Genomic DNA, 25,742 nt, shown 5'->3' on the forward strand with positions numbered 1-25,742 from the left:
CGACCGCGAGGAGCTGTGTGAGAACAATCTGAAGTGCAGGCCATTACGCGCAATCGTCTGAACATTTTCCACGTTGAAATACTGGATATAAATGATAATGAACCTTCTTTCTTGGTAAATTCACGGGCATTAAATGTTTACGAAAACGCTGCTGCGGGAGAGCGATTTTTCTCCCAGTGACTGAGGATGCGGATGTGGGCAGATGTGGCCAGTATTAATGGAAGAGATACTTTTCAAAGGACAAACTATGCCAAACAGTGAGAAGGTAAGGACAACTTTTCATAAGAAACATTTTTTGTCATTGAGTTTAGATGTATTTATTTTTACTGACAAAATGTTATCATTTTGCATGTATATTCTACACATTTTTTCTTAATTTGAATCCCTTCTAATTTGACGAGAGCGTACAACTTGGGTATGTTTAGGTTAGGTCAAATCCAGCTTTAAATGCTGAGGTGTTTAGCGTTTCAATTCTGCTCTATGAACTGCGACATACGATTAATTGCTTTGGTTTTTGTCAGACTCATTCATACTAACATGTTTACTAAATTACGGTTTTTCCTTGTTCTTTTTGAACCTGTCAAAATAGTATCGTTTTTGGTGTTGTTTATTGTAGAAGTAACAACCAGTATAGACATGCAAATGCAGGTGCATCATTTATGTAAATTATTCTCAGCAGTCTCATTACTGCCAGGGGTAGTTTCGTAAGCCCTTCGTACCATATTGTCATGTGATACCAAGTCTCTCACTCTACATTATGTACTTGGTCATGTTTGCAATGTCGCAGAACTCTTAATCGTTTTGGATACTCATGCGTAATTACGCATGACCAACCCAGCTTTTTTATAGTTTGAAGATGCGTTCTTGTTATAGTTTTATCCTTTTACTTGAAATAGTACTCTTTAAAAGGTAGATTTGGCCAAATTGGTTTGTTAAGAGTCACGGTGGTGTAATTGACACAGAGCAGACTCGTTTGGTCAATAGTATTTATGCTGTAGCCTATACATACAGAAAACACAGGATGTCGCTGTTGACCATGACAATTATTAATAGGAGGAATAATGCTGGACTCCTCCTCTAGTGAATACTAAAAAAGGAATCGAGTTGAAACCAGTGGTTTGTTTTGACAGGAGAGGGAAAATATAGTTTGTCCGAATCACTTTGGTTGTACTAGCACGGACTAGCAGAGCCAGCATTAGGCTATGTTCATTTTTTCCCTTTGAGTATTGTTGCAATAAGCATTACTTGTACAGCGATGGGCCTGTGTGACCACAGAAGACGTGTTTGGATAGAATATCTTCTGCTGCTTTGTTCATGGGGATTGTGTTCTGGACAGTTCGTGTATTCCGTCTCAGAAGAAGTAGATAAAGGCACATTTGTTGGAAATATCGCTAAAGACCTAAATCTAAATTTGAGAGAACTGGTTTCGAGAAAGATTCACATTGTAACGGGATCCGAAAAGAGGTATTTTGATGTCGACGTGAAGACAGGTAATCTTTTTGTCTATGAGAGAATTGACCGAGAAGCCCTCTGCTCAAACTCAGTTAAATGCTCCATTGATGTTGAGGCGATATTGAATAATCCTATGCATATCCATCGTATTGAAGTAAACATTGTGGACATAAATGACAACCCGCCATCGTTTGCGGAGCGCATTCATGTTGTCAATATGACTGAATCCGCCTTTCCAGGGGACAGATTTCCTTTACCGTTTGCCAGTGATTCGGATGTTGGAAGTAACTCTGTGAAAACCTACAAACTGAGTCTAAACGAACACTTCTCTCTAGATGTACAAAGCGGCAGCGAGCAGAGTGTGTCTTCTGAGTTAATACTACAGAAAGCTTTAGACCGAGAGAAACAGGATGTGATAAAGCTTGTACTGACTGCTGTTGATGGAGGAAAACCTCCACGATCCGGAACTCAACAGATAGTAATTCACGTAATAGATGCCAACGATAATACTCCGATTTTCTCCAAACCTCTCTATAAAGTGCAAGTGTCAGAAAATGCTGCATTTGGAACTTTAATTCTAACTTTGAACGCAACAGACTTAGACGAGGGGGTGAACGGTGAAATCGAATACTCATTCACTGGGAAAGGAGAAATGGGCCCACAACATGTCTTTCAACTCAACCAGCATACTGGGGAATTAACAGTTAAAGGGCGTTTGGATCACGAGGAAAACCCTGCGTTTGAAATCCGTGTACAAGCAAAAGACACAGGTAATCCACGAAGGAGTGCCTATTGCAAAGTCATAATTGAAATACTTGATGTGAATGACAATTCCCCAGAGATAATAGTGACGTCACCCCCTGTCGCATTGAAGGAGAATGCTAAGAAAGGAACAGTTGTTGCGTCAATAAATGTCCGTGACAAAGACGGTGGGAAAAATGGACTCATCAAGTCCGAAGTAATCGGAGATGTTCCTTTTAAATTACAGTCGTCGTATAAAAACTATTACTCTTTAGTTGTAGACGGGCCTCTGGACAGAGAGAGTGCATCTCTTTATAATGTAACTATTAAAGCCACAGATGAGGGGACCTCACCTCTCTCCAGCACTCGTGTTATTACTGTACACATTTCTGATGTGAATGACAACGCGCCAAGCTTTCCAGAGCCCATAATGAACGTGTATATCAAGGAGAACAGTCCAGTGGGGGTTCGTGTTGGCAGCGTGACAGCGAATGACCCTGACATCGATGAAAACTCTAAACTTACTTACGCACTATCGGGACGCAATGACGCACATTTATTTTCGTTTGTAAACTTGAATTCTCTAACTGGTGAACTATACAGCTTGCAGTCATTTAACTACGAGGAGTTTAAAACGTTTGAGTTCCACGTTCAGGCCACAGACTCTGGTGTTCCTCCACTCAGCAGCAACGTGACTGTCAACGTTTTTATCCTGGATGAGAATGACAACAGTCCTGTGATTCTCCCGCCATATTCTGACCACGGCGCCGTTAATTCTGAGAACATTCCCTATTCTGCTGAAGCAGGATACTTTGTGGCCAAGATCAGGGCTGTAGACGCCGACTCTGGATATCATGCGCTGCTTTCTTATCACATCTCTGAACCAAAGGGGACCAATCTCTTCAGAATAGGAACCAGCAATGGAGAAATACGGACTAAGAGACGAATGAGTGACAATGACTTAAAAACTCACCTGTTGGTCATTCTGGTGTCTGATTGTGGAGAACCTCCCCTGTCTGCCACTGTGTCTATTGATGTTGTGGTCGTTGAAAGTACAGGTGACACGCAAACAACTTTCAGACAGCTGCCTGTGAAGGAGAAGAGTTTCTCAGGTTTAAATCTGTATCTGCTCATCGCCATTGTGTCAGTATCAGTGATATTTCTACTGATCCTCATCAGTTTAATAGCTGTAAAATGCCACAGGTCAGACGGCAGTTTCAGCAGGTACAGCGTCCCGATGATCACCACGCACCCTGACGGGAGCTGGTCTTACTCCAAATCTACCCAGCAGTATGACGTGTGTTTTAGCTCCGACACACCAGCGCCGTTTCCACCTGCTGATGGTGAGCTGGTCAGTATTAATGGAGGGGACACTTGTCAGAGGACGCGAACTCTCCCTAACACAGAGAAGGTAAGGATAACTTTTCATAATGCTTTTTTTTTGTCATTGAGTTTAGATAAAGGTGAGCCTTTTTTACTATTCACAAGTTGTACTGGGTCTGTTACTCTGTTTTATTAATTCACTGTTCATGGCTTTGGGTTTTATCAAAATGTTATTGTTGGATGATCAATTGACATTGACATTTTCTTCAATTGTGAATTGAAGTCAAATTTCACAACAGCGAATGCTGCTTCATCAAACGTAGCGTCAGTAGCCTACGGAAGTCGAGTATAGGCCTATCCCAGAGCCACCGAGCTGGACAGCAGAATGGAAAACAGCATCAGTACTGCATGCCTATTTCAGCACCACACGTGTGGAAAGCAGCATATGTATTGTGGTAAAATATAGGCCTATTTCAGCACCACTGGTGTGGAAAGCAGCATCAGTACTGCCTTGTGTTCAGTATGACCCAACATTTTGCAACATTCAAATGGAAATATGTAATGTACAACAAACACGCCTCTCCGATGTAAAGAACAAGGAATCATGTTGGCTCTATTCATGGGATTTCTATTTACAACATTCAACAACGTTTGGATACTGAACGTGGCCCTGTGGTACAGTATAGGTCGAAACGTCAGTCATCTGTTCGTGTCCTGTACAATTGATTAAAATGAACAAAAATCAATTAATCTCTGCCTTTTTTTGTCGAGTGCTCCAACTCTTTTTTTAACCTCAAATTAGACCTTTTGGAAGTTTTTCTTGATAAGCCATTCTCATAATTATTTCCCGTTGTTGTTGCTGCGGACCCTTCCTTTCCTTTGTTTTCTGAAGCACGAAGGCACACTTTCAACTCTATAGTATAGGCCTATTTCAGCACCACCGGGGTGGACAGCGACATACAGTATACACTGAAGTAGTGTATTGTCCTATTTCAACACCACCGAGCTACACATCCGCGTTCCTCGCCCTTCTGGTTTACTGATGTTCCTCAAACACAGATCATCAAAAGCTCAGCCTTTCCATACTTGCAACATTTATATAGGCTTTAAGATGATATTGGAGATTATATGTTACACAACTTCACTGAAATGAACTTTAATCTGTTCAGTTCCAGATAAAAGGGAAAAACATCATAACCTCACATTGCCATTGATCTCCAATGAGCTCTGATGTGTGTCATTTATTTAGCTGGGGGATTATGAACTAGGGTGGTGAAAGACTGTGGTTCACTGAGGCTCATTATGCTTGTGATACTCCTTACACATATCTGTTTAACAGCTTCAATTGGAATCTCACATGTAACTACTGTAATTAGGATTAATATGAATGTAGGGTTTTTATTGTTATTAACCTGTTCATCTAAAGTATAGTATAATCTCAATGTCAGTTGGTCAGTTAATCATTGAGGTTAATCATCATAGAATCATTGCTATGCTCTCACGTGCTCATTATCTGTCTCTGTGCATGGCCCCTGTGGATGGGTCTGTGCGTAGAGACGGTCACAGACGGTCCTGCCTGCCTGTTTAACTCACAAGTTAACCTCCATGCTATCAGGTTAACCTTTCTTTGCACTCTCTGTGTTTGGTCTGTGTCCGTCACAGCTTGTGTAGCCATTTCTCCACAGTCTCTCTGGGCAGAGATGATTTTGGCTCTCATTGCATAACATCTGATGCTTGTGTATCTCAAACGTACATGTCCACCTCCCATTGACATCAATGCATCACTTCAGCATATCTCACGCATTCGGCCCGTACATCCTGCAGTGTTTGTCTAGCGACTGCATTGTGTATATTTTATGCCACTGTGCCTCGGAGCTCAACTCTGACTGTGTGTTGTGGTTCTCACTGAGGATAGGAAATGATAGCATGTTTCTGTAATGCCGTCCCACGGGTCAGTTGTGCATGAGTCCTTGACAGAGGACAAGGATGAGTCCAGCTGTAAATGGGTCAAGCCTGTGGTTCCGCCTGGCCCATCTGGCAGAGGCAGATACATGGATTAGAGGCTCCTGGGTCCTCCGGCCGGAGCCCTGGAGCAATCCCACCTGCATTATGTGTGGAAGGCAGGAGGATTCACGCTCACTGCTGCACTGAGAGCGATACCGCAACTTCAGGGAGACATGTCTGGGCTAGAGCCCTGCTCCCCCCCCCCCTCTCTCTCTCTCTCTCTCTCTCTTTCTCTCCCTCTCTCTTTCTCTCTTTCACATGCTCTCTCACTCTCTCACATTTGCTATTTTTCTTTCTCTGCCATTTTCACAGATGTCAGAGTGTCTTGTATCACCATATTACAGCAGGCTCTCATGAAAAGTGTGGTATACTAATCCTTAATAATATTTCCTCAAACTCTTTGTAAGTGCTTTTAGAGGCAGACTGAACCAGTTGAGTGGATTGAGTCTCGTTATGCTCCTGGTTAATCACCTACTCCCTGATAGCAGGAGATTACATAGAGCCCACCTCTATGTTGGGTGGCTGGGATAAGGATTCTGATTAAGGACTGTTTTTCACTTGTTTGTTTTACAGATTACGTGTGTGTCACACTGAGATGACATATCTCATAAAGTGGCTGTGTATGTAGTTTCATTTTTAATGTTGTACCTTTTATCCTGTCTTAGCTGAAAGTGTATGGTACAGCATTATCGTGTGATTCCATTTCCCCAGTCCACTCTCTGAGCTGTTGATAGATAACACTTCTCTGGGAGTCAGAATACTGGTTCTCTGGGACTCCACAGGGCCAATTACTAATACTGCGTTATAAGCCATATTCAAACACTGTTGTTCCGATAGCGTCCCAGTAATACTGAGTTTCTTAACTTTGCCTGCCTATAGTTAGTAGTGCTGTAGGGATGTCTCAGGAAGAGAGATGAACAATTCCCTGCAGTGCAGCAAAGACAGAGGAGAGGGGACGGAAAAGAGAATAGGAGCGACAGGATGTCCTTTCATATCTTTTTCTTTTGTTTGTACCTTAAGCAAGCCTGCTCCAAACGCCTAATGGAATTCAGGAAGAATTGTACATTCATATTAATAGACTCATATATTTGGGAACATCTGAGTTTAATTTATGCTGAGAACGGCAATAACGAGGGTGTGTGATGTAATATGCAGAGTCACACACACACATTTGCTTGCAGGCTGTGCAGGATGCCTGCCAGTAATATTCTGCTCCATATTTCTCCACTGCACCACTGAAGCCAGAGCTAGGGCTAATCCTGGGGAAAAGGTGTGGCCTCGGCTCACACACACCGTCACATGCAGGTCTCTCTCTCTCTTTTCTTATCCCACACCCTGTTGTATTGTGTCTTTCCCTACTACATTTTCTTCCTTTTTCCCTATCTTCTCTCTCTCTTTTTGTCTTCTCTCCCCTCTGTGTGCTACATTCCCTGTGTATTGTTTGGACAGATGATTCACAAATGTCACCTCTTCTATCATTCCTTCGTCTCTTCATTATTCAGCAGGGCCAGTTTGGAGGCAGCAGCATGCCTCTTACCTGGCCTCAGCAGTGTAACACACTACTCTGGCTTTAAATAACTGCACAGTCATGAACAGTGAAGCTCTCAAATTCACAATCACAGTCTACTTCATTATAACAAATATAATCCACCTAATCTCATACTGTGCGGTAGGAGAAGATGCTGTTTGGCCAATCTAAATGTTCATTTTAAGGTACATCTAAAACGGTAATCCGTAGCCGTCTATCTGTCACTATACAACCATCATTAGTCAACCCACATCTATTACTCGTATCACATCCAAAGGTCAAAGGTCACGTATCAAAACCAAGAGCATAACATCACTACAGATCAGATCAGACAACCTGCACACCAGTGGAGGCTGCTGAGGGGAGGACAGCTCATAATAATGGGTGGAACAGAGCAAATGGAATAGCATCAAACACATGGGTTTGATGTATTTACTACCATTCCACTCATTCTGCTCCAGCCATTACCTCCAGCCGACATATATATTTATTGTTTTCAATCCCAGACCCCCGTCCCCGCAGGAGGCCTTATGCCTTCTGGTAGGCCGTCATTGTAAGTAAGAATTTGTTCTTAACTGACTTGCCTTGTTAAATAAAGGTCAAGTAAAATAAAATAAATGTGATGTGTTTCTAATCATGTCCTTGTCTTCTCTAAGATGTACAGTGTGTTATTTCTTATGCATGGCTATAGCTACCCAGGCTATAATAATCTAGTCTTTCTATCAGTCCGTCTCTGAATGGCTTGGTTGGTATGTTTCTGCTGAGGGCTGCAGGTGGCAGACCAAGCCAAGCTGAGATTTGTGTGAGCCTGCTAGCACAAGCTGTTCACTGGCGCCCTCTGTTTGTGTACTGGTGGTAGTGGAAGGTGGGATGATGGGAGTTTTCTCTGGCAGAGTCTGTAGGAGGCTCCTATTTGACCTGTCTTACTCAGCCAAGAGATGCATCCATTAGAAACCATCAGTGCTTGACATGATTTGTAGAGGTAATTGTTTTGTATGTGATGTGATGTTCTCTTTACCTTAAAGATAACATCACAAAGGGAAATCAGTGAGTGTGTCAATGACCTCACAGAGGAACATTTATTTTGTAATTTGTATTGTTGACTCACAATATTGAGGTTACAGTGCACACTCACTGTCTCTCAATCACGATATAACAGTAACTGTTGACAAAATGACATGACAGAGGATTCTCACCCACAGACATACACTACCGTTCAAAAGTTTGGGGTCACATAGAAATGTCCTTGTTTTTGAAAGGAAAGCACATTTTGTACTTGTCCTCTTGCTCAGTTGTGCACCGGGGCCTCCCACTCCTCTTTCTATTCTGGTTAGAGCCAGTTTGCGCTGTACTGTGAAGGGAGTAGGACACAGCGTTGTACGAGATCTTCAGTTTCTTGGCAATTTCTCACATGGAATAGCCTTCATTTCTCAGAACAAGAATAGACTGATGAGTTTCAGAAGAAAGTTCTTTGTTTCTGGACATTTTGAGTCTGTAATCGAACCCACAAATGCTGATGCTCCAGATACTCAGCTAGTCTAAAGAAGGCCAGTTTTGTTGCTTCTTCAATCAGAACAACCGTTTCAGCTGTGCTAACATAATGGCAAAAGGGTTTTCTAATGATCAATTAGCCTTTTAAAATGATACACTTGGATTAGCTAACACAACGTGCCATTGGAACACTGGAGTGATCGTTGCTGATAATGGGGCTCTGTACGCCTATGTAGATATTCCATAAAAAATCTGCCGTTTCCAACTACAATAGTGATTTACAACATTAACAATGTCTGCAATGTATTGCTGATGAATTTGATGTTATTTTAAATGGACAAGAAAAAAGCTTTTCTTTCAAAAACAAGGAAAGTTCTAAGTGACCCCAAACTTTGAACGGTAGTGTATAAGTCAGGAATTTCTCACTCATCCAGGTTTGGCCGGTGTAGGTCGTCATTGTAAATAAGAATTTGTTCTTAACTGACTTGCCTAGTAAAATAAAGGTAAAATTAAGAAAAGGAAAACATTAAAATGATAGGCTAAGGCGACTCGTCTTGTGTGGAAAAATAGTGTTTCTCTAGGAATTGTTATGGCTTCCCATGCTCAGTGTGATATGATTAGTCACAGTTTCAGTGTGAGCGTTTGAGAGAGATGCTTGACCCATTTGGATCCGTGAGTCAGCGCAGAGAGAGGATACTCTGGCTGCAGCTGATGAGGAGGAGCTGTGAGGTCATCAGTCATCACCCAGAGCCGTCTGATTACACCAGAATGCACAGAGGAGGGCAGTGAGGTCATCAGCCATCGCCCAGAGCCGTCTGATTACACCAGAATGCACAAAGGAGGGCAGTGAGGTCATTAGCCCGCTCCAACAGCTCTGGTACTGGATCAGAGTTCAATGGGAGGAGAGTTGGGGTTATCATTCATAGCTCAGGGCTCCAGGACTGAAACAGTGTGTAGTAGGATGTACAGTAGAAATGTTTGTGCATTGGCACAGAGACACAGACACAAATGAGCAGTCATTCTCTGACTCAAGCCTTCCTCGTTTCCGTTACTATGTCATACACATCTAGTTGACCTTGGAGATGATATGATGCAAGTTTCTGAAATTCAACAGTTACATTCACCTGCTGCCTCATATTCTGTGAATGCCAGGATTGATCTCTTTGTATAAAGTCCACCACCAGCTAGTTTTGTACTGTTCAGGTTATTGTACTTAGACAAACCAATCTCTCAAGCCACAGGAGCATGGGTTAGGGTGTAGTTGATGGCTAAGGTTCATGTCAATTGTCACCTGCTTAATGTACATACAGTATATCATGACACAGACTAGAAATGAATAGACCTGACTTGCTCCTCTAACATATTGAGGTGTTGGGATGGACAAGGCAGACATCAGCAGGCACATGAAATGTGCACAATGTTGGGAACTCATACAATACTGCAGTGAGTCATGGACACTAGAGGGCACCCACTGTCACATCTAGTCATGCTGTTTCTGTGCTCAAAAGCTTCAGCTGGAGGCAACAGCAGTCTCCGGTCGCAGCTTGAGAACAAGAGAGGAGGAAAAGAGAGATAGATGGATAAATAATTGGAACGAGTGAGGGGATTGTGTCTGATAAAGGGAGGAGTAGAGAGAGGGAGATGCCGTTTTGAGTGCAGTTAGAAAGAGAGGGTTTGTCTTGAGTGTCCCTGTTACAGTGGAGCCTGAGGCTGGTTGTGTGTCCGCAGTTGCCCTTGCCGAGGGCGCTGTTCTGCTGTGCTGTGGTGGGGTCTGTCTGTCTGCTCTCTCAATTGAGTGCACCTCAGCTGAAATCCAGCACACTTACATAAGCGAGGAGGTCAGGAGAGGAGCTCAAACAAGGATCCTCAGAGAGAGATGGAGGACATGTCTGAACAACGGTGTCCCGTCTGCATTGGGTGTGAGGTCAGATGCCAAAGAGAATGCACCACTGTCTAGGGTTCAGAGGTCATCATTATGTTGTGTCAACATGAAGGGGAGTGGAGGGGTGCCATCAGCCTTTTTTCCACTTAGACAGACCCCTCTCCTCCTGCTTACTGTTCTGTGTCCTCCCCTGTACTAATCTTTATGTCGCTCTCTTGTCCAAATTGAAATAAGCTTTATTGACAAGAGAGGAACCATCTAATGGTGTAAAGCAATTGATAGTAAACAGAAATAACACATTAACCCTAAAACATTGCACAAGTTATCAAAATAAAATAACTGGGTCTCCCATACTAGCCCAACTCTCTCTCTCCCTCCCTCCCTCCCTCCCTCCCTCCCTCCCTCCCTCCCTCCCTCCCTCCCTCCCTCTCTCTCTCTCTCTCTCTCTCTCTCCCCTCCCTCTCCCTCTCCCTCTCGCTCTCTCTCTCCCTCCCTCCCTCTCTCTCTCCCCCTACTCTTTCTCTCTTTCTCTCCCTCCCTCTCCCCCTCTCTCTCTCCCCCCCTCTCTCTCTCTCTCTCCCCATCTTTCTCTTTCTCACTTTCTTTCGCTCTCTAATACTGGCTCATACAAAGAAGTATTTTATTTTAAACTTGTGCACAGAATCATTTTGAACTATTCAAGGGGCATAGTTCTGGGATGCAAAGACAACCCCTTGCTAGGTTTGGATCAACTTTTTGTATGTTGATTTTTGGAATTTGCTGAAGGCAAGATGCATGTTTATAGCAGTACCTACAGCATCTCTTTTACTCACAATTTCCATATCTCTCTCACACACTGTCTATCTGTGTACAATTGTTTTCTGTCTTTCAACCCATCTGTCCATGTCACTCTCTTTGCCTCTCACCTTCTCGCTCTGTCTTCGTCAGATAGCTGCCTGCTCCTGTTGATGAGAAGCAGGGCCCGGGTCTCATTTATAAAGGTTGTGTACGCACAAAATATGCCCCAAAACATGCATGTGCCAGTTGTCACGCAAATATAGGCATTTATAAAAACTGATCTTGACGTGAGGATGTGCTTATCCTCCCGCAAACGTTGAAAAGATATGGTAGATGGAAATCATACGAGGGTGGAAATAGGTTGATGGACTGAGAGTAGCTGAGGGGTGGTTTTAAAAGCTCATGTTCCGTAATAGTTTTTTTTATTGAAAACACGATGTATAATGTTTAAAGTACTATCTATCCAGATGTAGTGAATATCAACATATCAAATGACTTTATTCTTGCCATGTAGCTACTGCATGGGGGGGGGGGGGGGGGGGATGATAATAATACAAATAAAATACACAAAAATAAAATAAATAAAAAGTGAGGATAGGCTACCATTTGTCCCATCTCTCATTTAATTGGACCCACTTCACAGACTGCAGTAAATATCTACGCTATTTAAAGTATGTTGCTCTATGCGTTCTGATCCCAAGCTTATAGTTTAATGACACAGTAAATTCAGGTTCGGGAAAAAGTAAATGTAAAACGTTTGAATTCAACGACCTATTTCCAGGTCCACAACAATTTGCAATTGTTTTTGTCTTTCAGAAAAGGTCAGATACAGCAAGTCACAAGAAAACATTCGGCCAACACCTCCAACGACATTTGTTCAAGTTCACGATTGCTATTTCCTTTAGATACTGTCTTGGCTTCATTTCAATACTTCCAAAGTTTACAGCAAACCAGGACGTTATTGTCACCACAATGGGCGTTATTCAGTCGGAGTTCTCATGTTCGTTCACACGTTCACAATTTTACAAAAGGTCTGATTTATAACGGTTCATGTGCGTATGTACGAAGTGCGCCAAGTTTATACATATTTTTGTGCGTGCACGGTCTTTTCAGAAATGTTGTTTAAAATGGCAACGTTTATAAATGAGGCCCCAGCATATTAGAACAAAGATGTGTTCAGGACCTGCCATCCCTGAGTCACCAGGAAGGGTTTATTGTATATTTACAGAGTGAGGCTGAGATATTTCAATCAGAGTCCGCAGCAGGAAAACCCTTCTTTGTGAGTGTAAGGCTGGGAAACTATGCACATTTTCTCAGTGGAGCCATTCCAGATGTTATTTTCCTCTTTTCAGTATCCAACAAGGTAACATGGTATGATTTGTAAGGGTACATAGCTGGTGTGCAGCAACAGCATCTCTAGAATTGATTGGCTATGTTAGATTTGTCTATGTAACCTTTCCACCCAGTTTTCCTTTGCGAGTTCAGCTCAGATGTCTCGTTTCCTCTTCTTGTGATGAGGGCAGGGTGTCTTGGTCAGACATAGTCATTAGGATGTGGGGTTTCCCTGGCACGTGGAGAAAGGACTACGGATATGGCTGCACAGTGAATCAGTGGTCTGCAATCCCCTGCCTGCTGCCGGAATAACTCACCCAAGATCCTCTGATTCTCTGCGAATGATCTGTTTTTGCTAATGCATAGACCCACCTAGGTTTAGATTGACAGGTCCGTGTTGTAGATAATGGGCTTTCAAACCTGTCTCTCTCTTTCTCTCGAGCACGCATGCACACACACATTGCATCATCAAAAGTCAGGTAAACAGTGCCTTTCAAACGGTGCCTTTTGTTGACTTTATAAGCTCATAAAGTGGGCAACACAAGCAAGCCGTTCAACGGCCTGTTAGATACAGCGAAACCTATTGATACAAATTGACTTCACCGCTCACCGCTCAGAGTCATTAACGGAAGCACTAAGTTGTGATGTATTGCGTCACCTGAATTTATTTTGCTGATGTCAGCGCCCAAAGTGTCTCTCAGCAAATACATGACCTTTACAACACCATCCCTCTTGAAGTCTGGTCATCTCCTGATTTTAACCACAGAGAGAAGCTTCTTACTTCTCTGTAGAAAAATAATATCTGTATTGTGTAAGTTGTTGATAAGGTCTATGTATTCTGTTTGTCCTTAAGGGGCAGGTTTTTGTTTGGCCATTTACCAACCGTAAAAATATTTACTGAGAAGTCCCAAAATTACAGTATATTTACTTTATGTTAGTTTGGCCAATGAGAAAGGAAGATATTGCATTTAACGCCATATCATTACAGTGAATTCGGCCAGTCTTATAACATGTAGATATGTTTTAAAGACAAGACGTTTTAAAGTGTCCGTTAAAAGGCATAGGTCGACCACAAGTTCCCCCCTCGCCAACTCATGTGTGCAGGACTCAATCATCACTCTGAATAGACTGTAGTTTATGTCATCAGTTTCAGAGTGTCAGATGAATTTGCTACAGTTTTGTTGATGGATGCACAGAGAGCGTGCCTCGGGCGTGCTCGCCAGAATTATACGAACTGTCTCTTGTCAAAGCTGTTACATGTTGACAATGATGAGGATGATGACAATCATGCTGATGAAGACCATGATGATGTGGGTGCGCATCATGAAAATGATGATGTGCATGATGAAGATGGTTATAGTGATGGTAAAAGTGATGGTGCTGGTAATTAGGATGATGATGAAGAAAAGTAGGGGTTCCATAGTACTGCGTGCACAGTGGTGAAACAGAGGGGAAGAGAAGTCGGGCTTATTGGAGACACCGCGGGCATTTTAGATGTGATTATTTGAGCTGACACTCTGGGGTCGAGCACTGACAGCAGCGATCCCTGTTAGAGAAGGTTGTGGGTGTCAGGGCGATGCGCGTGATCTGCTTCGGTTACGTTCCCTGCCAAAATGTGGAGGTGTAGGGTGCGCGATAGCACAGTCCAGAGCTAATATGAGAGCCGCTTTAGGGGAAGCCGCCATGCAGCTGTTTCAATTCAAACAAAGGAGGTCGGGCAATTACAGTCCCCAGAACGTGCCTCGTTTGAGATACCTGTTGTAAAATTTGACTGCAGGGTTTTGCTTCGCAGCATGGGGTAATTGCACATTTGGTATAATGATAAGAAGGGTCTCGGGAATAATTGGTGGGGTAAGCCTGTATTATGAGCAACCACGTTAATCATTTCATTTTCAACCATACAGCTGTGTAGGTTTTCCATCTCCATTTAAACGAGTGAGTGCAGTAGTTACACAATACAATGGCACAAACACACGGTAAATGGCTGTAAATAAAACCAATCTAAGGCGACGGATTTGGTGGGGTTGTATCCAGTCGCTGTTCCTTTTCTTAAGGTGCTGAAATCTATCCAGCCAGCGGTCTTTAAGCACACGGCCCATCCCCCCGACGCTCTGTCCCGACACCATCACACTAAGCAGTGGATTGAGAGAGAGACGGGGATAAATGGATGGGGAGGGGGCGGTTGCACCATTGGGGAAGAGTAGAGAGAGAGAGAGAGAGAGAGAGAGAGAGAGAGAGAGAGAGAGAGAGAGAGAGAGAGAGAGAGAGAGAGAGAGAGAGAGAGAGAGAGAGGGCGATACCGAGCACCAGTGGCATGGAAATACACCCGTCAGCCGCGTGCAGAGGAGAGAAAAAAAGGCAGCACGGACAAAAGAAACATGGATGCATTAGAGAAGTATTCACTCAAACAGATAACGGAATGGATGTGCCGTTCCTCCTGCACCTAACGGGGAACGAATTAGCCTATTTTAATGCGGTGGTGCGAGGCGAGGTATTGCAAGCTAAAAAGGCGGAAAGCAGTATTTAATCCGTCTGCGGATCCCATGAGCTTGCAATGGCTGTTATGGGGATATGTAGCTGTATAGGAAACAATGTGGCTCTTTCGTTTGTTGTATTTTTCTTATTGTGTGGCCTTTCACTTGGACAACTACTGTACTCTATTCAGGAGGAATTAGAAAATGGAGCGGAGGTGGGGGATCTTGTGCAGGACTTGGGGTTGGATATTCGAAAGCTCTCCAATCGAAAGATAAAGGTAACCAGCAGTGGAAAACGGTATGTGGATGTCAATCCCCAAAATGGTAAATTACTAGTCAATGAACGAATCGACAGAGAGACGCTGTGTGATTTGAGCAGCACCTGTCTTATACATTTAGAGGTGCTTGTTGAAAACCCATCCGAGGTGCACAATGTCGAGGTGGAGATTGTGGATACGAATGACAATGCGCCGCAGTTCCCTAGTGACGAGTATCAATTGGAAATTGCAGAATCGGCTTTACCAGGGTCTCGTTTCCCCATTGAGAACGCCGTGGATCCGGATGTGGGATCCAATTCCGTTCGTCTGTATCGACTCAGCCCAAACGAACACTTCGCACTTGATTCCAACAAGCCCTCTCTCAAAAGCAAGAACGTTGAGCTCGTGCTCAAAAAGCCCCTTGACCGTGAGCTGGCGCCTTACCACCAATTCATTCTGACTGCTGCAGATGGCGGAACACCAGCAAAAACCGGTTCAGCTCTAATTAATGTGCGAGTCCTGGACACCAATGACAACGTTCCTGTATTTGACAGCTCAGTGTACAAAGTCAAATTGTTAGAAAACTCACCAAAAGACACACTGGTCATCAAATTGAATGCCACAGACCATGACGAGGGTACCAATGGGGAGGTGTATTACTCTTTCAGCAGCTACACTCCTGAGAGAGTCAGACAGATGTTCAGCATGGACAGCAACACGGGCGAGATCAGAGTGAGGAGCATTGTGGACTACGAAGAAACCAACTCTTATGAGATGTACATCCAGGCCATGGATAAAGGCCCTGGTGCTGTGGCAGCCCACTGTAAGGTGGTGGTGGAGGTGGTGGATGTGAATGACAACGTCCCAGAGATAGTCCTGTCCTCTCTCTCCAGCCCAGTGAGGGAGGATGCCCGGGCTGACACCGTGGTGGCCCTGATCAGTGTCACAGACCGGGACTCTGGTGCCAACAAACAGGTGAACCTGGAGATACCGCCGGGCCTCCCCTTCAAGATCAAGTCCTTCAGAAACTACTACACCCTGGTCACCTCCGCCTTCCTGGATCGTGAGACCACCTCTGCGTACAATGTCACCCTTAGCGCCACTGACGGCGGCACCCCACCCCTCTCCTCCCAGAAGACCATACAGGTGGATGTGGCTGATGTGAATGACAACCCGCCACGCTTCGAGCAGACCTCTTACACGGTCTATGTGACTGAGAACAATGCCCCCGGGGCCTCGCTGTGCACCGTGAAGGCCCAGGACTCCGATGTCAACGAGAACGCACGCATCACCTACACCGTCCTCAATGACAACAACCACGGTATCCCCGTCACCTCCTATGTCTCTGTGAAGGCCGACACGGGAGAGGCCTACGCCCTGCGCGCCTTTGACTACGAGTCACTCAGGGAGTTCCACTTCCAGGTCAAAGCTCAGGACGGGGGCATCCCACCCCTCAGCCGGGTGGCCACTGTCTACATCTACATCATGGACCAGAACGACCACAGTCCTGAGATCGTCAAACCCCCAGGCAACGGCACACGCTCTATAGAGACAGTGCTGAAGAACGCTGAGGCTGGCGTCCTGGTGACCAAGGTGGTGGCGTACGACGCAGACGCGGGTCCCAATGCCTGGCTGATCTATGTGTTGGATCAGTCCACAGACTTGGACCTGTTCAAGGTGCACGAACACACGGGGGAGATCCGCACCACGCGCAGGGTCCTGGAGGACAACTCCACCTCCTTCAGCCTGACTGTACTGGTGAGAGACCACGGCCAGCCGCCTCTCTCCTCCACCGCCACTGTCAATGTGGCCGTCATGGAGGTGCCACCCAAGGTGACCCCTGACCCCAAGAGGGTCATCCGGCCCCACAGCACCCTGCTCTTCTCCAACGTGACCCTCTACCTGATCGTGGCCCTGAGCGCCACCACCTTTGTGTTCCTGGTGACCGTGGTGGTGCTGGCCATCGTGCGCTGCCATGCCTACTGCACCCAGCCTGGTTCCTGCTCCCCCTGCTGTGTGTCCCAGAAGACCCCCCCTGATGGCGGGAGCAGCAGCACAGTAGGTGGTTCTGGTGGTGGAGGTGGGGGACAACCCAATAACAATGTGGCGCTGCGGAGAGACCTCAAAGTGGAGCCTCACTACATTGAGGTGCGTGGGAATGGCTCCATGACCAAGACCTACTGCTACAAGACCTGCCTGACGGCCACCTCAGGAAGCGACACCTTCATGTTCTACAACACAGGCCGGCCCATCAGCGGCACCTGGGGTTCCGAGCGCTTCTTCACGGGCGGAAGCGGGTTTGTACGGAGACTGAGCATGCCCGACGCTTCATTGCAAGTCTGTCCAGAGGTGCGTCATTTTTTTACCTATCAAATGACAGACAGGTCGTGCATGGCATAACAGAAGTAGTCTCACAATCTGTCACCTCTCCAGATTACATACTAGGCTTTAATATGTATTGGTTACTGTATGTTGGTGCTGGTTGTCTTAAATGAGTGTTTTAGCATTCCGTCATACCACTGTTCTTGGTTCTGTTTGTTACATGAAGGGCTTTAGATGCTCGGTAGTTCTACATTCTAGCTGAAGTTGTTCGTTGTCACATTTTTTGCTTTGTTGTCATATTCTAGTTTTGTTGTGCTGGTACGTCTTGAGATGGTGTCAGTTTTGACATGTTTCTTTGATGACTGGCCAGTGTGAGTGGTTGTGTGTCTCTTTGTTCCTCTCCCTGGTTGCACAGTGTAGCTTCTTCCTCCACCCAGCTCAGCGCTCACACTGCATTAGTGTCAGATTGGAAGACTTTTTGGAGTCCTGCTGTATTTCTGATGATTCAGGGATTTGTGCTTCACTTTGATGTTGTCATCAAATATTCAGTCAGTGCAGGTCAATTTGACTCTACCTCTGGCTCATTCTCTGTCCAAGTGTGTTTGACTTCATCATATCTCACAGTGTCAGGCTTTGTGCTTGTGATATCTCCAGTTTAAATGTGGATGCACAGTATCTGTGTGTGTGTGTGTGTGTGTGTGTGTGTGTGTGTGTGTGTGTGTGTGTGTGTGTGTGTGTGTGTGTGTGTGTGTGTGTGTGTGTGTGTGTGTGTGTGTGTGTGTGTGTGTGTGTGTGTGTGTGTGTGTGTGTGTGTGTGTGTGTGTGTGTGTGTGTGTGTGCATGTATATATTTGTGTTTTTTCCTTCTTTAGTCTGTTGGGTTAAATTGCAGTAACCCAAAGATCCTCCCAGTATTAGTCTTCCTGTCTTTTCTCTCCAGTCTGCCACATGGACTCCTCATTCAGACTTCTCTCTATTAGTCTTTTCTACTGTCTCAGCTCTCTAGACCCTCTTCCACTGCAGCACTATGCAGCCGTAGGAAAGTGTTGGCATTCATGTTCGAGCATGGCTTAGGAGTCAAGGCTGAGTGCTACAGGAAATGACAAATACGCGGCGCTGCACATGTTTTACCACAAGGCTGGAAGGTTAAGAACTGCAGCAGCAATGATGATAAACATGTTCTTTAGCAAGGAAACACTGGTGTGAGGTCTGAATGGGGCTTTTGTTTAACCTCAGTAAGACTTCCAATAGGTGTAATTCATTTCCATAAGAATAACAGAGTAGAGCTCATGGAATTAACGTTCCTGAGAGTGTGTAAATGATTATTCAGCTGCAATGTTTTTTTTTAAATCCATGGACGTTATGTTAGCCATGTTTTAATGACTGTTTATGGTTTGTTGTATTTTTGTACCTGTTTAATTGGCGTGAACTCATGTTTACTCTAACGAGCAGACATGTGGGTTGTGTGCTCTAATGGGCTGGCTGGCATACTCTCTGATGCTCTCCTGTTTCAGCACTCTGCTCTGGGGGCTGGATAGGTTGATGGTCAAAACGTTGTCTTAACCTTGTCAGAATGTAGATTGGAGGCCACAGCGGTTGATTTGGATGTTTTGGTGGTTATGTTGTAGTCCTGGATGGGTCAAGACAGTCCGTCAGTCAGTCAGTCAGTGGTGTAGGAACAATAAGCAGAGGCAAGATAAGAGTGGCTGTGGAAATTAAATTAACCTCCAGCCACTGTTTCCCAGACCCACAAATTCGATTCGCTCAGAGAGGCTGTGTCTCAGAGAAGGAGATACTCCCCTCAGAATTAAACTGATTAAAACATTAATAATGTAGGCTCTTTATCTGGGGCGCCTGCTGACTTCTGAACAGGGCTGAGGCTTAAACTACTACAGTACTGGAACCTACCCACAGGTCTGATGTCTAAGGATCTGATGATGTTGATATCAGTGGTTATGATTTGTGTACATATCCAAAGTTCTGAAGCTCCATTATGAACCTTCATACAATCATTAAACCTTGTGGAAAGCAAACTAAACTGCAGGCTTTAATTATTGAGATCAATTCAAAGCACTCACACCCACAGGGAGCAGCTTTTGGGAGGAGAACATCAATGAACTTGAATAATGTGTGACTGCCCTAGGAGAGCCGCCCTTAACCCTTTAACCCCAGTCTAACATAGGCAGGGGATGGAGGATGTGGTTGCCCTGGTGACAGAGGGGCTCTTCCTGATTGGATTATCCCAAAGCCCAGCTGCAGTCTGACTGATGAGGCAGTCGTTTACCAAGGCTGCCTGGAGCTCTGAGCTCACTGATCAGAACCAGACAGATTTATTTACGTACACACACACACACACACACACACACACACACACACACACACACACACACACACACACACACACACACACACACACACACACACACACACACACACACACACACACACACACACACACACACAATATGATAAACTGACTCATACACAAACTCACAAATCCTCTCACAGAATAACTATCACACAGACAGAAATACAGGGAATCTAAGAGTGTATCAGTGTCTCTCAAAGTCATTGCTTTGAGAAAGGGCATGTGTGTTATGTAACACCGTTTGGGTCTTTGCATGTCAAAAGAGATACAAGTCAAATAACACTGTTTGACGCATCAAAGAAGATTGACATTTGACGCCACAAATAACACAATTATATTATAGAATGTTGTGTGTGCTTAATTTGCACGTGCAAGCCAAGCGCCACCATTATGATCACCGTCAAAGCTGTACAATACTGCGTTGGTAATATGGCTTTATTTGTTCGACCAAATGGGAAAACGTTTGTGTGAGCATTTTAATTTATACTAGGATCAAACGAGCAGGATCAAAAATGTTTGCAAATATATTTGATACAGACGTTATCAGCAACTTCTGGGGTATCTATCTAGCTTTAGCGTGGTACCTAGCTAGCATCCATGCAACCAGCCTGAAAACAATGACCAGTAGACATTGCAGTCATTTTCAATATTCTTAGCAATGATTTAGGAATCACTGTGAGTAAGTATTAGCTAGGTAGCCACTTGTTGTTCTGCTATTGAAATAACTAGCTAGCCAGCTACTTAACCCGGTTGCCCAAAACTGACATGATAAGCAGCCAGCTAGCTCATCTGGCTAGTATGGTTTGATCGGACCGGGTTATGTGCTGTGAAGCTAGCCACAATAAGGATTACCCACATTAGTGGAATTTGCGTGTTGCCTTCAAAATAAAAGTCCCTATTTGAAATTGATGCAGAAGGTTACAATTGATGGAATAATGCCATATTTAGACTAGATAATGTTAATCAAGGTTGGAATGTTGGAATGTGGAGCAATGAAACGGAGTATCAGTATACTCGGTAACACCCACAGAACACAACTGGGAAGAGCTTACGCAAATATTAGCATCATAGCTCTTACTTATTTATTTACAAGCATTTCGCTACACCCGCAATTCAATTCAAGCAATAACATCTGCTAAATATGTGTTTGTGACCAATAACACAATTTTATTTGTTTAAAGTGCGACTTTGACTGTGGGAAATCACTTCCCTAATCAGCCTATTGTGGCTATAGTGCGTTTTTTTCCTCTGGAATAGTGTCCAATACACATAGTAAGTTGACTGGTACAATAAATGTGGCTCAATTTCAGAGTCCCGCAATAAGAGCAACGATGCTAATGTTTTCAAACCATTAACAAATTATAATATTTTGTTGAATTTATATAAGAACATACCAACCTCGTTTAGCATGATATATTCCATTATGCCATGATTCCACTATTTGTATTAATTTATCACTTTCATTGAGATACTTTTATTTTCAAGGTGAACCGCAAATTCCACTTTGTCTAACTCTTATTGTTGCTAGCTTCACATAGGCGGGTCCTACCAACATTAGTCAAATAAGAACTGTTTTATAAATTAGGGGTATTTTAGATGATGACACCTAGCTAGATAGTTAGCTAGCTAATTATATCTACTGAAAGAGATGATGTCGTTTTGCTCTGTTTTTGGGGAAGAACATTGTTTGCAATCATCAGCTAGCTAGCTGTTTTATGACCAGCACTGTGCAGAGCTTGGGGAAGTGCATCTGCACAGTGCGGCAGCGGCAGGTGTGCGAGACAAAACTTTACCACCATCATAGCATAGGTATTGGTAACTCGTTGGGACGTTGGAATAGGAGTGATAGTGTAATCAATGTGTAATAACTACGTAAAAACCTAATGAACGTGTTTCATTTTTACGTGGCATGCAGTCATACTCAGGCCCTGATTGGTCAACAAGTTTATTTGAGCGTCAAATAGTTTTATTTGACGTGTATCTTTTTTGACACGCAAAGACCCAAACGGCTTCCATAGTATGTGTGTGTGTGTGTGTGTGTGTGTGTGTGTAATGGCAGTGGCAGACACACTGTTTTCCAGAACTGCAGTGCACCAATCAGGATGCAGAGCTGGGATGTGCACCATGATTAATTAATGAAACCATATCTGGCCTAGCTCTGCATGAAATCAAACTAACCTCTCTTTTTTATTCTCTCCCTTCTTCTCTCTCTCCCTTCCCCCCTCTCTCTCTCTCTCTCTCTCTCTCTCTCTCTCTCTTAGCCGAAGGCCCCAAATGCTGACTGGCGATACTCCACTTCTTTGAGGGCAGGGATGCAGAGGTAAGCACTTTACTCGTTTGCCCTCTTGTGATTTCAACTCTTCTTATAAAGACCCCACCTCAGTTTTATCAGGGACGTCACCTCTCCATTATGATCCCATGCCTTCCATTGAGTTGCTATATAGCCCCTTGCCCCTTACCAAAACATTAACAATTGCTTGGAGGAATATTACTACAGTATGTGACCAACATGTAGGAAATGTTACCTCCATTTTATAGCTCTTTAAGTCTGGAGTCACCATGCATGCCTGCACAACAAAGACTGAGAGGCAGCCACTCTCAGACTACTGCACTCTGCAGGCAACATAACATGACCACAGACAGCTCTCAGATCAGATGAGCAACAGCTACCATCACAACTAGTGGCTCCTCAACATGTGTCTGACCCCTTCAACCCCCCTGTTTGGGCCAGCTGTGCTCTGGCTGTCTTGTCAGCCACCCCAAAGGGGAACACACATACACACAGAGGGGCAGAGCCCTGCTGTTCCAGCCAGGCCCCAGTAGCCCTGCTCTTATCCTCTGCCTTAGTGTATATAGGGCATCTTCATTCCAGGAACCGTGAAAGACAAACGGGCTGACGAACTGGGAGCTTTCTCAACCTCAGAACATCACTCACACACACACTCACATACACAATCTTTCCCCCTTTTAGATAAAAGGGTTCCAAAAGGGTTCTGCTGCTGTCCCCATAGGATAACCCTTTTTGGTTCCAGGTAGAACCCTTTTTAGTTCCAGGCACAACTCTTTTGGGTTCCATTTAGAACCCTCTGTGGAAAGGGCTCTACACAAGGGTTCTAACTGGAACTAAAAGGGTTCTACCTGGAACCAAAATGGGTTCTTCAAAGGAGTCTCCTATGGTGACAGCCCGAAGAAACCTCAAGCACCTTTTTTTCTAAGAGTGTAGAATTAAGCCATTTTACATAGGCTAAGAGTGCAGGTTCTCCTTTTGTGTAGTATCTCATTGGAGTCTGGTTTTCTGGTGTAGTTTTAATGGATTTGAGTATGATGTTAAGAGATATTGGAGTGGTGATTTCTCTGTTTTTCAGAGAAAATGGATATAATGCCATGGTGACAGACTCATTAATAATTCATATCCACCATCTTGGCATTGCTGTAGCTGAGTTTAAAATGGCAGCGCAATAACACAAGGCCTTCAAACGCTTCACCTTCACACCCCTACCCCTCTAATTGCACACAGCCAATACACAACCCTCACCTCCATATTCTACACCCACACACACCCTCCAGACCCCCCATTCTGACACCCCCCCCCACCCCCACCCCCCCCACACACACACACACACTCAGTCAGCACCCCTCAGCTCATATCCCTCACCAAACAGACTCTAACTCAGCATCACCCAATGCCCAACCCAATATAAACGGTTTTAAAGGCTGAAGTCCACATCCCTCCCTGGATGATGTGTATTGCTGCAGAGGGCAGACTGGCATATAGTTCATATAGCTGAGAGAGCATAGTACACACTGTGTGCCAGAGGTGGGACCAAGTCATTGTTTTACAAGTCTCAAGTCTTAGCACTCAAGTTCCAAGTCAAGACAGGCAAGTATCAAGTCAAGTCTCAAGTCCTAAACTTTGAGTTTCGAGTCCTAAACAAGTCATAATGTGCTCTTTACCAAATGTAATATAATTTCATATTTTTAACAAGAGTAATAGTTAGTATATTACATTTACGCAAATCATGAATGCTATTAAAAATATCTATGTATTTATTACTTTCCAAATAAACATTATATTTCTATGGAAATACATGGGTAGCCATGAGAAAGACCCCCCCCCCAATTGTGATCGACTATCAAGGATCACAATCGGGAAATGTAGGCTTGTACACAATCTCCCAACCTTAACACACACACACACACACACACACACACACACACACACACACACACACACACACACACACACACACACACACACACACACACACACACTCTGTGTGTGGTTACAGTAGGCTAACGTATGTCAATGGTTTTAGGAACAGCAGTAACATCAGGCAGGATTTAGGCTTCAGCATCATTTTTAATATTTGGGCTTGGGGAGGGTATCAAGTCAGGTCAAGTCAAAAGGCTTAAGTCCAAGTCAAGTCATGAGTCATTGGTGTTAAAGTCAAAGTCGAGTTGCAAGTCATCATATTTGTGACTGGAATCTGACTCGAGTCCAAGTCATGTGACTCGAGTCCACACCTCTGCTGTGTGCTGCATTGCAGAGTCTGCAGTCAGGGCTAGCTGCTCCTCTGCAAGTCTACAATCCTTACATTCATTATGAATGTATAGGGAGAAGGGGGCATGTTTATGTGTGTCTGTGTTTTTATGGCCTTCTCCATATTTGTGGTTGCCAAGACAATTAATGCAGTCCTGAATGCATCTGTGACTCATAAATGCCCTCAGGTTTGTGTGTGCATTAGATGTGGTAGTGATAGTGAATGGTTGAGTAGCACATTTAGTTGTAACAAACAGTGAATACTTTTTTCCCATTACTTGTTGACAAGGCTTGATGTAGAAATGGAGCTGGTAAGGAATTTGGAGTAGAATTTATGGCTGTTGTGTTTTATTCTGCCTACCATTCCACTCACTGCTGCATCTCTCCTTCTCTCTCTCTCTCTCTCTCTCTCTCTCTCTCTCTCTCTCTCTCTCTCTCTCTCTCTCTCTCTCTCTCTCTCTCTCTCTCTCTCTCTCTCTCTCTCGCCCTCTCTCTCGCTCTCTGTCTCATTCCCTAATCCCCTCCCCCTATGTAACCACACCCACTCCTGTCCCTATTTGCATCTCTTACATCTGTCTATCAATCTCATCACACCTGCACTCTCCATCTCTGTCTCCATCGCTCCCTTTCTTTCCTGTCCTTCTCTCCCTCCTCTTCCTCATCTGATCAGAGGTGAAGTTACACAAAACAGACCATAATAACCCAAGGCAAGCCAGAGTGTCAACTTACACGGACCAGAGACACATCAGTATGCACAGATATTAGCACACACCTTACACACAGGCCCACACACACACACACACAGATTCCCAGATACACATCAAACTGTGAGTAGACAGACTGGGAACATCCACCAAATTAAATGCTGCCGGGCTTTCCTAAAAAGTACTGATTCAAAGCATGGTGTCAACCTCGAGGGATAATTAGAGCTTTAGAAGATGGAGCGTGTGTGTACATACACTGTATGTGTGTGAGTGGGTGACTGATTGTGCAGTTATTTTAAATTAATGTTAGCTGTTTGGTTGTAATATCATCACGTCTTGAAGTGCCTAGTCAGAACTACACATTTCAGATTATTCCATGCAAAACAACTGGGCACATTTAGCGCTATCATCAGAGTTATACAGCAAGTAACTGCATGCGTTTCATGATCAGATAACATCAACTGATCATGTCATTTCAGATAAGTGAGGGTAGCCTCACGATATCTCTCAATATTGGCCACCATTAAGTGGATATTTTAGTGATATAG

The 25,742-nt window shown here is 44.2% G+C and overlaps 1 protein-coding gene across 3 annotated transcripts in view; it reads left to right on the top strand.

Moving 5' to 3' along the window:
* The first annotated feature begins 1,033 nt into the window (after positions 1-1,033).
* Positions 1,034-25,742, top strand: part of LOC129868840 (protocadherin alpha-C2-like) — a 35,452-nt gene continuing 10,743 nt past the window's right edge. For 2 of the 3 annotated variants that reach the window (XM_055943121.1, XM_055943123.1), the window contains exons 1-2: positions 14,803-17,610; positions 22,212-22,270. In XM_055943121.1, the coding sequence (XP_055799096.1) occupies positions 15,085-17,610; positions 22,212-22,270 (2,585 nt within the window). In that variant the 5' untranslated portion in view covers positions 14,803-15,084. Of the gene's footprint in view, positions 3,605-14,802; positions 17,611-22,211; positions 22,271-25,742 lie in introns of those variants that run through there. The other variant, XM_055943122.1, reaches the window with a different exon arrangement.

The sequence above is a fragment of the Salvelinus fontinalis genome, chromosome 13 (assembly GCF_029448725.1).
Source record: "Salvelinus fontinalis isolate EN_2023a chromosome 13, ASM2944872v1, whole genome shotgun sequence".
NCBI lineage: Eukaryota > Metazoa > Chordata > Actinopteri > Salmoniformes > Salmonidae > Salvelinus > Salvelinus fontinalis.